The sequence below is a fragment of the Chenopodium album genome, chromosome 16 (assembly GCF_948465745.1).
Source record: "Chenopodium album chromosome 16, dcCheAlbu1.1, whole genome shotgun sequence".
Lineage (NCBI taxonomy): Eukaryota > Viridiplantae > Streptophyta > Magnoliopsida > Caryophyllales > Amaranthaceae > Chenopodium > Chenopodium album.
The window spans coordinates 19,248,995-19,262,195 of record NC_137849.1 but is presented as its reverse complement, the minus strand read 5'-3'; the positions used below and the strand labels follow the sequence as shown (position 1 = coordinate 19,262,195).

Sequence of the window (13,201 nt, the reverse complement as noted above, 5' to 3'; positions counted from 1 at the left end):
TTTTATTACGAAATAACCCAAATTCTTGATAAGTAGGATTAGTATTGTTCATTTGGTTCATTGTTCACTAATATCCCAAAGTAACTCTACGTTACTCTTTAATTTGTCATTCCTTTTTTCATTTTCCAATTTCATTATTAGAATTAACTTCTAAGACAATTCGATTACTGGGGTAATTTTTGAATTATCCTGTTTTACTTGTCATACATTGTGTACAATTTTTTATGTAATACACGTGCTTTATCTTACAAAAATTTAATTTTTTTATCTAATTAATGGGCTACGTCTTACAAAAATTTTTTATGTCTAATTGTCCGAAACAAACACTTTTTTAATTTTTTTTTTTTTGGATGCACTTTTTAATTATGTATTTCACAAAAAATAAAATGTTTCTTTACACAGAGTAAATTATACCTTTTGTGGATTACTAACTATTTTGATACTTTAATGTCAATGACTATAAATAATTGTTACAGGTTGTCATCTAATGTCACACATGGGTGAAGCTTGTCAAGCAAGCTAATATGACCATGGTAACAACTTAATCCTGATTAAACTTAAATAAACTCTAGTTAAACACTGTACCAACCACTAGTTGGCAAGGCAAGGGCTCATTTCAATTGGATTGGGTGTCGGCGAGTTAGTGAGACATTGTTCTATATAAGGGTGCAACTCACTTGCAGGGGAAGATAGAACACACAGTTGCAAATTCGAATGGCATCTCACAGTTATTCAAGCGGGAGTACCATAAAACAAGTGGAATGTCGCCATGGAATTCCGGCAAGACTATCAGTAGTTAGAAAGGGTATTAACGCTGGTCGAAACTTCTTGGGGTGCCCGTACTGGCAGGTACCTGGCCCTTTAGCATTGTTAGATTAGTTTATTTACAAACACGTAATTTTGTAATTACAAGCTAACCAGGCCAAATTCTTCCTTGTTGCAGGATAGGAATAAGGATTGCGGGTTTTTTAAGTGGGAGATGGAGGAAGAATCTCCGATAAACAGCGCCGATATTAACATCCAAAATATAATCAAAAGGAACGAAGAGATGTCCGAGGAAATTAAAAGCCTCAAGGCCGAATTAATGAAGTTTTCTTCGCTGAATACAAAGTTATGTACCGAGAACATCTCAATTACAAGGCGAAATAATATTTTGGCCACCATGTTATGCCTTTCTTGGGTTGTGGCATGGTTTGTATGTAAATGAGGTGCATGTCATTGATGTAGCCCAACCCTTTAAGTTGCTTTAGTGCATGCTGCTCATGTATTTAGCTACTAAAAATAAAGTTGCCTTATTAGCATAAAACTGTGATAATAATTATTTAAGTAAATTTCTTTTTCTCCTTTAATTCGATGTTCACAATTTTCATAAATTTTAGAAAACCCGAAATATTATTATTAGCACAAGTCCAGAAGTACAACATTGAAATACCAACATCTTATAGAAGATCAACTTAAACAAACTTCACATGAAACATTTTTGGCAACACAAACTAGTACATAAACTAATACTTAGGCAGAAATTAATACTACATGACATACGAGACTCTTTTTCTTATCCTGGTGCCATTAATCTAGAATAAGCTCCTCCTCGCCTTTGGGTGTCCCTGTTAATGATTAAGAAAATTGAAATGATAGATATTAATAAATTTATTTTCCAAATTAAAATCATGGTAAACTTGATTTAATAGTTATTACCTTAAAATAAACATTCCCCTTCACTTCATCTGTATATGTTCGCTTGAGCTCTGGAACTACCAACTTATGAAGCCACAAATAAACCACACCACCACATAGTCCTTCATGTGGGGGTGAGTACCCGAAGTTATAGTTCCTAGGAAGTTCTTTTACAACTTGTCGGACTGTTTCGTACCCGTGCCTGGTTTCAAGCAACACAACTATGAGAGGTTTATGAATGGCATACATTCTGTTGAAGTTTTCAATTAACGAAGGCCGACCAAGACCTCTGACATTCCAACAACATACACGACCTTCCTCCGGGAGGGCACCATAGTGGCTTTTGATAAAACGCTCAGCTGTATCACCCTTAAAAGGAGCAAAATCTACCTTATGGTAGCTGGGGCAAGAGCTACGTTTTTTGGAATACCAAATCCACATATGAAGAATATGAGGATAAGGTGGAATCTTTAAAATCTGGACAGCGTCTATGTAAGACCCGAAACACAGTCGAGGAGGGAGTTGATCAATCTCCCATACAGGACAATCAAAGTTAATGATGGGCTTAGGGTCAAGTACATGCAATGCATCTTTTAAATTAGCAGGATTAAATGAGGAAGGTGGTAGGGTTCCTAAACAACATTTCACATATACTTCAAATTCCTTCCTAATTGGGTAGATATCACACAAGTAAGGGAAATGCGCTGGCCAAAAAGCATTCTCCGTGCCGGCCTCACGCATATACAATGTATCAAAGAAATCGTGGTTAGGGCTACTAGGGTCTAGTATTACAGCGGCAATAGTTTCGTGTGATATTGTGGCCAAGACCTCACCATCAACACTCAAGAAGGTATATTCAAACTGGGTAAAGTCCAACTCCGGAACAAGTCCGTGTGGAGGATCAAACCACAAAAGGGCTGGGGTGTAACAACTAGTAGTAGCTCGTCTAGGCATGTTGTTGGGATACTCTGGTTTAGAAAGGAAATTTGCTTAGTGAGTAGGGGGAGGATAAGTAGATGAGGCAAGTGAGCATGTCACTCCTCTAGTCCTATATATACTAATCTAAAAACCAAGGGTGGGGTGGGGTGGGGGGGGGGGGGGTGGGGGGGGGGGAGGGGGGCAAACATTAAATGCTGGTAGTTGGGACATTGGGTTTGGCGGGTTTTTAAAAATATTTCATAAATTTTATTAAAATTTATAATTTATAAAGTAAAAAAAATTCAAGTCCCTAAATGAGAAAAATCTCATATAAGAAAGAAAAAAAAAAGAAAAAACTCATATAAGAACAAGAATAAGTTCCTAGAGTATATGTGACACGTGACTAACACTAACATAAGTGCGTTAAGAAGATTAGACCATTCTAAATCTCATGGATATTTATTAATCATACCAATAATCATTATCAATAATAATATGTAATAATTCAAACTATTAAGAATTAATAGTGAATAATATTATTTACATGAATACTTTGTAGTAATAATAACAATTTTTTTTATTGACATTTGTTGTTAGAGTCACAATGTGTAGCGAAATTTGATGTGGGTATTGTTTGTTAGTTCATTGAGTTCAATTAGTTTCGAAATCTATCCATACATTTTAAGAATTAAGAAAATAAAATGGTCTGTTTACAAGTAGTACTTTGTATGTTATTATTATTGTTAGGCTTAAAAATATATGATTAAGATCAATTTATAGGTAAAATCATAATTACTCATTAACTCAATTTAATTTAAAATAACAACAATAATAACAACAACATCAACAATATTAATAAAAATAATTATAATAAATAGAACATTAATAATAAAATCCGATGTACTCCGCTCGGCTCAGCTTTACTTTGCTACGCTATCTTGAAATCTGCTCTTCACTGCTAAAATTGAATATGCTCTGCTGAGCTGAACCTTGCTACGCTCTGCTCAGAAGCTCAAAAGAACAGGGCCTGATGAGTAAGTATTACCCACTACCAGGTATGGGCAATACTACCCAATACCACAATATAATTTTTTTCTTTTCCCTTTTTTTTCCTTTCCTCTTCATCTTCTTCCTCCCTTAAATCCTTTACCCACCTCCATGGATAGCTTCCATTGCCGACCAAACCTCTGCCCACCACACCTTCACCTCCTACAACAAAAAAACCCACCCCACCAGCTACTACCTTGGTTGAAATTCAAAAACACGCAACTACCTCCGTTAAAAATCACCGGAAACCACCCAATAAAACATAATCCAAAAACAAAAGACACAAACTTATGGCTTTAGCCATTAAAATCGGTGAGTTCTATGCTGGAATCCGTTGAGGTCGGTCGAAATTGACGACGGTACCTGTTTGTCGGTGCTCAGTTATCATTAATTTCTATACTATTATTATTGGTCTATGTACTGTTATCTTGGGTTGTATACTGTTATTTTTAATTTGTATACTGTTATTGACAGGAGAGAGACTGCATTTTTACAACATGGGTAAGTAATACGTAAAATTACATTTTTGCCCCTGGTATGGACCCAACGAGCCCTACCTGGTAGTGGTCTATCACTACTCGCGCCTGATACAATTGCATTCATTAAAAAACAAATTACCTGAGGTACGCTTCTTCACTAACTAAAGACTTTTATTTTAATATTATGAATAAACTAAAACCATTCCCGTTTGTGTGGATGTTGGAAAGTCAACACACAGATCGCTGATTGGTGATAGAGGTAGTAAAAAAAATTGAACAAAAGCATTCTAAATATGAAGATAAGCATTTCAGAATTTGAACATATGCATTTCAGCAACCAACTGATCTAAGGGTTCATAAGATTGCTTGAATTGTAAGGAAAGTCCGACTTCAACATAAGATCGTTGTGATGGGTAGACCATGTTAAGTTTAAGTAATCAAATCCTCGAAATTAAGCACTCTCGTACAAATAAGGTAACAACGACACAAAACATTGGTCACATGTAATTATCAGATCTAATCCTGTTGAATAGGGAATACGCCTAGACAAAATGTGTTTGCCCTCATATGATTTTGATGGAAAATCATATTTGGATTACTCAAGTTGGATTAGTGCCACAATGAACATGCGTTGACAAACGAGGTACTTGAGAAACGCGACCTCAAATGTTAAAACATTTAATTGTATTAGTATGCTACAACTACAACCCCTCCCAGTTAGGGATTTCATAAAGTGAACATATACATTGCAGAGTGTGTACAACAGTATTTAAAAAATTTTACATAACCTTTGAAAATATGTAGAATCCTAAATTAATATAGTGAACATTATGCATTTCATAAATCAAAACTTCCTAGGGTTTTTTAGATTGCTTGAGTTATAAGAAATGTCTACCACCAAGATAAGATCGTTGTAATTGTTAAACCAAGTTAAATCACATTAATGATCAACATCCTCATACTTATGCCATCGCGTGTGTGAAGGTAACTAGGACACACAACAACGGTGACATGTAAATTTCACTAAATCGGCAATTTGGTTTGAAAAAGAAGATGGAATACCATGATATGATCGTTTTTATGATAAGTTAAGTATCAATATCATTAGAACATTGTTACTTGATTGTAATTAGATCCATTATCATCTCTACTCCCCGATAAATAGGGAATAGTGCAATATGTAGAAGAATGAACTATTACCCTATTACCAACTTTGATAGTATTATTATGCTTACACTATAGCCATTCGCGTTGATATATTTTAAAGAGCGAACATGTTCATAAAAAATATGAACAGATGCATTTGAAAAAATGAACATGGCAAGCCAAGATATGACCATATTAATTTCATTGTCTTCCTTAGTGAGTGTCAAAAATATGAAGAAATGTAATAATCACTATCTAACTGAAATTTTCGATATGAAAATTTCATAAGAAATTCGAACTTAAAATCACTGAAAATGTACCCTTTTTTTTTTTCTCTTTTAGGCAAACATCAAATTTACTTCTTTCTTAAGATAATCATGTTAATGTTGCATCTCATCTCGTATAACAATTGATGACTTTTCAGTTTATAATGGCGGTAAATCATAGTTTGGACAGAGAGCATTCAAGAAACAACTTGCAACCGTTTTTTGAAAAACTAATTAACTATGTAAATTTTTTTCGTATTATTTTCTTTTAAAAAATTTTACAAATAAAACAAAATAAAAAAGCAAACTTCCTAAATGTGGCGAATGTGATTTGAGTGGCGTTATGTATGTGGGTCTCAAATTCTTTTGGACGATTTATCCAATTAGACTTCATTATCGGCCCAGAGTTAAACCTACCCTATGTTCATCAGGGTTTCTATATCGGCCCTTATGAATTTATCGGCCTATATGAATTTAGTTCTTCAGTGGGTTTATTTTAACCCACCTTCAATTTAGGAGCAGATTATAGGCCCAGTTTCAACAACGATCCACTAGGTAATTATCTCAACACGAAGTATTGCAATCTCATCAACCGAATTGAATTAGTAAGGCAATGATTCCAAACAAATTAAGGTCCTTTCCCAATATGTGAAGTATATGGATGATTAAAAACAGTACAACAATTCCTCAGTAAAACAATAATACAAAGAGTACAATCCCGATTAGAGATTCATATAAAGGGGGAAAGATGTCAAACATGCCTTCCACAAAATTGGTCTACAATCTCAACATACAGACTTCAAAGTTCTCCAATGAATCATTCAGCTGCTTCACTTAACACTCCTTGTACAACTTCTCCGATTCCCTGGCAAGCGACATATCTTAGTCCTGCGTCGTTCAGTCCTCGTGACAACAACAGTCGATACATCCTACACAAGATAACGATGGAGAGTAAATCAGATTACTTCTGCACATGGGTGTATAGCCAGGACAAGAAACACATTAAAATATCATAATCTCAAACCTACACGCACATTATGAACAACAATTCCTTGCGGTGCATCGATATCTCTTGGTATCCTTCCATGGTTTTCACCATATGCGACATAAACCATCTGCATGCATTTCATGCTCAATACAATTAAGATAACCAAACATGTCAACTTAGAGATTCACTCGTTATACATGCTACTTCATTAACCATAGTCAGGCGTTTACTTACCCCTAATCTACCATAATCACCCGATCGTTTGTGATCCTCCTTGGCTACCAACCGTATTTCCTTCATGCCCCACACCTTGATCCTTGGAAATACATCCCAGCATACTGGGTTCCTGTGTAGACGATCAAGGTAAAATATCTGTGGAATCATCAATAACATACAATATAAATATCAACAACTGTGCAAATTAAGCCATTTTACTATGACACCAACTTACAATTACTTAGCAATTACTTACAATAGCAAATATTGAACATCCTCCACAACCGGCTGCATATCCATTAGCATAGAAACGTCTAGCAAAGTTTGCAACACTATCCATCAGCTTATTCAAAACCAATTCACACCAATCATACTCAACACAATCCATGATACAACTAACAGCCGGCAAAAGATCGGAACCAAGCCTCGGTGATTGCGTAGGACATAATACTGTGTGCAACGTAACAATAAGGAATAATGTTTTGAAATCTTCCTCTTCTTCGTCAGCAAAGTGGCCCTCTAGTCTGTTCATCATTTGTGTCGTTAAGGGGACCCCAACAGACGTATAAATGCTCCCACACCCTCTACTAGATTTAGTCTTCCACGAAGACCCGTATTTCAGCAAAACCTGTTGTACTTTCCCCCGTACTTCATCACTCATCATTTTGGTACTTGGTATGGACTTACCTCCATTCGGGATACCCAAAATCCACCTAACTTGGTTTTTGGACAAGCAATATACATTACCATCAGGAGCAATTATGCTTCTATTGAAAGGATCTATTCGAGTCATTAGCCAATAAGCTAACTGTCTCGGTAATTGCATGCCTGAGACCAAATGAAGTAGTCCCCCAAAACCCATCTCCGTCACCCATCTGGTCCTTTTGTCATCAAATGTCTTACAAATACGCCCAAAAGTTTGAATACGACAAGACATATTTGGTGGCTGTAAAAATAATTACACCATCTCAAACCACAATATCATGTAAACTCAATAAAATTTCGTACCAAAACAATCAACAATGGCGGAGACAATGAAAACAAATAACTAAATTAACCACTCGCAATTATATAATTCCAATAGAATAGATTGACCATAAAACTTACTCTACAAATGGATAGTGAATTCTGCTTCAATACTTGACCAGTGGCTTTCACATATCCTCCTTTACTCAGGCTATTGTCCTACATTGTACATTAAACACTAGACTTCATACACAAAGCTTATTTAACTAGTGCTAACCAAATTTCTATAATCATTGTTACCTTGAAGAGTGCAGGATGTAATTCAATTATGTTACTATCACAGCGACTTGACCCTCCATCTACAGAATTATCCTAAGATGCACATAGGGCTAGAATCAACACCACATAGATGCAAAATGTTGCATTTCATAAATTCTAACTAATCTTGCTTCATACATTAGGCATACTGTATGTTAATCAAGAATTAATTTCAAAATTAGAATTAGCAATTTAAAATGTTTCCATCAAGACTAAATTGCGGGATCTGAAATGCTTGAGCATACCTCGTCTGAATCGAATCCCTTTACTTCACGCGATCGCTTCCCCATAAATCCAGCGACAAACTAAAACATAGCAATCGACAAACCCCATTATAAATTAACTAATAAACCTCTTTGATACCCAATTTTGACTAAAAACCACAATTGTATATAAAATCAACCAGAGTTCTTTTCTGTGTTACTAGATAGGGGAAACTTACATTGCAATTGGGAGCAGAACTGGTCAAATCGATAGAATGAATCTACGTTAACTGTACTTCCTCCGCAAATCACAATTTCCCGAACTTCGAATCAAAGATTTGCTCTTAAGTCGTTGAAGAAGTCGGATATCGGGAGAAATTGATCCGCAATTTACCTTCGACCAACAAATACGTGTCTCAGTTAACAGTGCCTAACACCGTTCATTTCTTATAGACTGGACGTGAAAAACGACGTTAGTGATATAGTGTGACTGTAACGAGATGACATGGCAAATACGAATACGTGGACAGCCTGGAATTGACAATAAACCCCAACTGAAGGACGTGCAATGACCATTTCAACCCTATGATGAACAATTCATGTTCATCATGAATATGAATATGAATTTACCGATTAAATTAAATGTAATTTAAGAAGAAAAAAAAACCAAAAACCGATAATGTTTACCTCAAACTTTCATTAGTTTTTTTGAAATGGTGTATCTTCACTACCATACCACTTTCGTTGGGTTGCTGCAATTAGTGGCCGAAGATAAATCACCTTGTTGGTTGTTGTATCACTAACCTTTAGAAACAAACACCACCAGTCCATCACTCACCCTCTACCGCCAATTATATCTATGACAGCAATGGCAGCGACATATGGCGGAAGCAGCAAAGGAAAACTGATGAATGCTTATCTCCAACACCTAACTACTTCCGAGAATTAATATCAAGAAAAAAAATCATAACTGTTTGTGAAATGGTGCTTTCATTTGGGGGAGATTAAAAAGAGAAGGGATAAAAAACTTGACAACTGATTGAAGGGTGAAGTAGAGGCTACTGGTCTAAGGGTTGTTTATAATGGGAGAGTAATTTTGTAAAAGATTACAAAGGAATATGTTTATGCTAAATTAATGTTCACCTTTTGAATTTAAAATTTAAAAAATAAACAAAATATTTACGTAATACCAAAGAAATTAAAACAAACTCAAATACTTTAAAGAAAAATCTTTTGTCGTGTTCAAAGTCTTAAAAATAGCAAACTACTTATACTGAATTGGTTATACAAATAAAAGTGATTGTCGATTATTGCATACAATGATTCTTTATGTTAAATTATTATGTCCTACTTTATTTTATCTTTTTTTTTCTATACTAAATATGTCAAATAAATTCAAAATTAACAACATGAAAAGACCTCCGAAACGTGCGTATGTTCTTCCTGTGCCAACACTTTGTGAGCATTGTGGAGCAAAATTGTTTAGAGATGAAACAATTAAACTATGTTGCAACCAAGGGGAAATTCGACTTGCTCCTAACCATATACTAGATAGTCTGCGCAGCCTTTTTTTGTCATTAGATAGCAGCTCCGAAAGTTTTCGCAAATACATTATTCTATACAATAACATGTTTGCGTTCACATCTTTGGGTGTGAAAAAAGACAAAGAATTAGCACAAAGACATCACGGTATTTACACTTTTAGAGTTCAAGGACAAGTTTATCATTACTTAAATGATATACATCGAAATGATGAGCAACCAAGATATCTACAACTATATTTCTACGACATAGACGCTAAGTTTCAACGTTGGGTATCAATGTTTAAGAATCTCGATCCACATGTTATTAGCCAATTAATGCGACTAATGGAGCTAAATCTGTATGCCCAATTTTTTCGCTCGCTCAAGGATGTTAACATGACTGACACAAGTCACATTATAATCCGATCTGATCCAAATCAAGATCAACGCACTCACAATGCACCTACTACTTCCTAAGTTGCAGCAATCTGGTTGGAAGATGCAGGTTCATCTGCTCCATTTGAGCGCGATATTGTGGTTTGTGCACACTCAAGTGTAAACCATCATATACTGCATTATTATGGATGCTACGATCCATTACAGTATCTGATTTTATTCCCTTACGAACAAACTGGTTGGCATCGACGGATATACATATACAAAACAAAGTACCAGAAACGACAAGAATGTCCTACGTTTCTGATTAATGAGGTTCTGGTCCAGACTGTTGACGATCTACTTAAAGCTAAAGAACAAGGTGCAACTACTTACCAGTTTACGTGTAAAAAAGGTTTCTTTTAAATAACAAAAAAATATCACTTTAATTCAATCTGTTGTTTTTTATTTATTTTTTATTTTTTAATGTAGGAATTCACTCTTCTGTATCTGAGAAAAAGGTTTCTTGTGGAGAGTATTACTGCTACCGATTACAAATTCGTGTAAAAGATTCTTCCTTCCTTTTGAGATGTGGCCGCTTACTACAGCAGTTCATTGTTGATATGTACATCAAAATTGAAACTTCACATTTAGATTTTACTCGCCGTCACCAGGATACAATAAGAGTTGAACTTTACCAAGGCATTCTCGACAGTTTGAACACCGATATCTTGCACGGGTCAAATATTGGACGTGGCTTTATTCTCCCTCCGTCGTTTATTGGTGGTCCACGAGATATGAGGCGAAGATATCTTGACGCAATGGCTTTAGTTAAGTATTTCGGCAAACCTGATATTTTCTTAACCATGACCTGTAACCCATCATTGCCTGAAATTACAGACGAATTGCTGTCAACCGAAGAGGCGCAAAATATACCTGATTTAATTGCTCGAGTTTTCATGCAAAACTAGCAGAACTAAAAAAAGACATTGTTCAAAAGAAACTGTTTGGCGAGGTTGCAGCATATGTTTATGTGATTGAATTTCAAAAAAGAGGATTACCACATGCACACTTTCTTATTATTTTAGAGTCATCCGCTAAGATTAGAACTTCAGATCAATTCGATGAACATGTTTGCGCAGAAATACCCGAACAAAAACATAATCCTCATCTTTATGAAGCTATGTTAAAGCATATGATGCACGGCCCCTGCGGAAATGATAATCCAGGAAATGTATGCATGCGAAATGGAAAGTGTAAAAGTCATTACCCCCGAAGCTTTTCGGAAACAAAATCAACAAGTCACAACTCATATCCTATATATCAGCACCGTGATGATGGAAAAAAACATTTGGTACGAAAAGTATAGCTTGATAATAGGTGGGTTATATCGTATAATCTATACTTACTTGCAAAATATGATTGCCATATAAACGTAGAAGTATGTTCTACAGTAAAAGCTGTGAAATATTTGTATAAATACATATACAAAGGTTATGATCGAGTTGTTTTCGCACTATCTAACCCTGACGACGCTAGCATGGTAGGTGACGAGATCTCATCATTTCAGAAAGCAAGGTGGATATCACCACCAGAGGCTACTTGGAGGATTTTCAGATTCCCTTTGAATAGCATACACCCACCAGTTGTTTCTTTACAAGTGCATCTGCCGAATATGCAAACAATGACATTCCATGCAAAAGAAAACTTACAAAATATTGCATCCGCTTCGGCTAGCCAACGAACTATGCTAACCGCGTTCTTCAAGATCAACCAAGTTGATGCTTTTGCGCGTATGTTACTGTACCAGGAATTTCCTCAGCATTATACATGGCATCCAAAAAAGAGTGAAAATTTTTGGCAACGACGTCGATCGACAGCTGCTGAGATTGGTTGTATTGTACATGCGCATCCCTTAGAAGGTGAACACTTTTATTTGCGGCTACTGCTTGCAAGCATTCGTGGTCCAACCTCTTTTGATTATTTGCTGACCTTCAACAACATAAAATATTCTTCATTTCGAGAGGTAGCATTCCACCGAGGTTTACTTGAAGCAGATGACTCTATAGACAAGTGCCTACAAGAAGCTTGTCAAAGTCAGATGCCATTTTCCTTGCGACGACTATTTTCTATATTGTTAGTACACTGCAATCCTGAAGACCCTAACTGTTTGTGGGAAAAATATTACCAATATCTTTATGAAGATTACAATCATAATTACCCTACAGACAAAAAAAGCTCGCAAACTAACTATAAAAAGTATTTGTTACCTTGTTGAATCAATGGGAAAGTCTTTCGATACTTACAATTTTAGCTTACTAGAACTCGAAGAAGACGACTTTGAAATAGGGATGAAAGAAATTGAAGAACTTCATATCCCTATACGTCCAGAAGAAATAAATACAATTGAATTGCTTAATGATGAATAGAAACTTGCGTACAACACTATCTACAATAAAGTGCTGAATATAAGTCAGTTGCTTTCTTCGTGGACAGGCCTGGTGGCACTGGAAAGACTTTCTTATATTCTACATTACATGCTAATGTAAGAGCAAAGGGAATTATTTCTTTAGCCGTTGCGAGTTCTGGCATAGCTGCATCGAGTCTGTCTGGGGGTAGAACTGCAAATTATCAATTTAAAATCCCTCTTGATGTTGACGAGATTCCAAGCCCCAGTATTTCTAAGCAAAGTGCTCTAGGACAACTTATTCGTCTTGCAAGACTTATTATATGGGATGAAGCGCCAATGGCAAAGCGTCAAACGATTGAATACTTTGACAGATTGCTATAAGATGTCTGTTCAAATCAACAAAAATTTGGAGGAAAGGTTGTTGTATTTGGTGGTGATTTTCGACAAGTATTACCTGTCATACCAAAAGGAAGTCTGCGTGAAGTTGTTGTAACGAGTTTTGTGATGTCCCCCTTATGGCATGAACTCTAGAAAATCCACTTAACATAAAACATGAGAGCAATTAACGATCTACCTTTTTGTAACTTTGTGTTGCAAATCGAAAATGGCATGCCTCCTTATGAAGATGGGAAAAATATAAAGCTACCTAAACCATTAGTTATTCCATAT

The 13,201-nt window shown here is 35.7% G+C and overlaps 2 protein-coding genes across 2 annotated transcripts; both read left to right on the top strand.

Annotated features, from left to right (window-relative positions):
- The first annotated feature begins 9,633 nt into the window (after nt 1-9,633).
- Nucleotides 9,634-11,093, top strand: LOC145583963 (uncharacterized). The gene is made up of 3 exons (XM_081640907.1): nt 9,634-10,156; nt 10,253-10,537; nt 10,615-11,093. The coding sequence occupies exons 1-3, from the start codon at nt 9,634-9,636 to the stop codon at nt 11,091-11,093; spliced, it is 1,287 nt and encodes a 428-aa protein (XP_081497033.1).
- A 569-nt stretch (nt 11,094-11,662) lies between these two features.
- LOC145583961 (uncharacterized) lies at nt 11,663-12,913 on the top strand. The gene is made up of 2 exons (XM_081640906.1): nt 11,663-12,258; nt 12,619-12,913. Exons 1-2 carry the CDS (start codon nt 11,663-11,665, stop codon nt 12,911-12,913), a joined length of 891 nt encoding a protein of 296 aa, XP_081497032.1.
- The last annotated feature ends 288 nt before the right edge of the window (nt 12,914-13,201 follow it).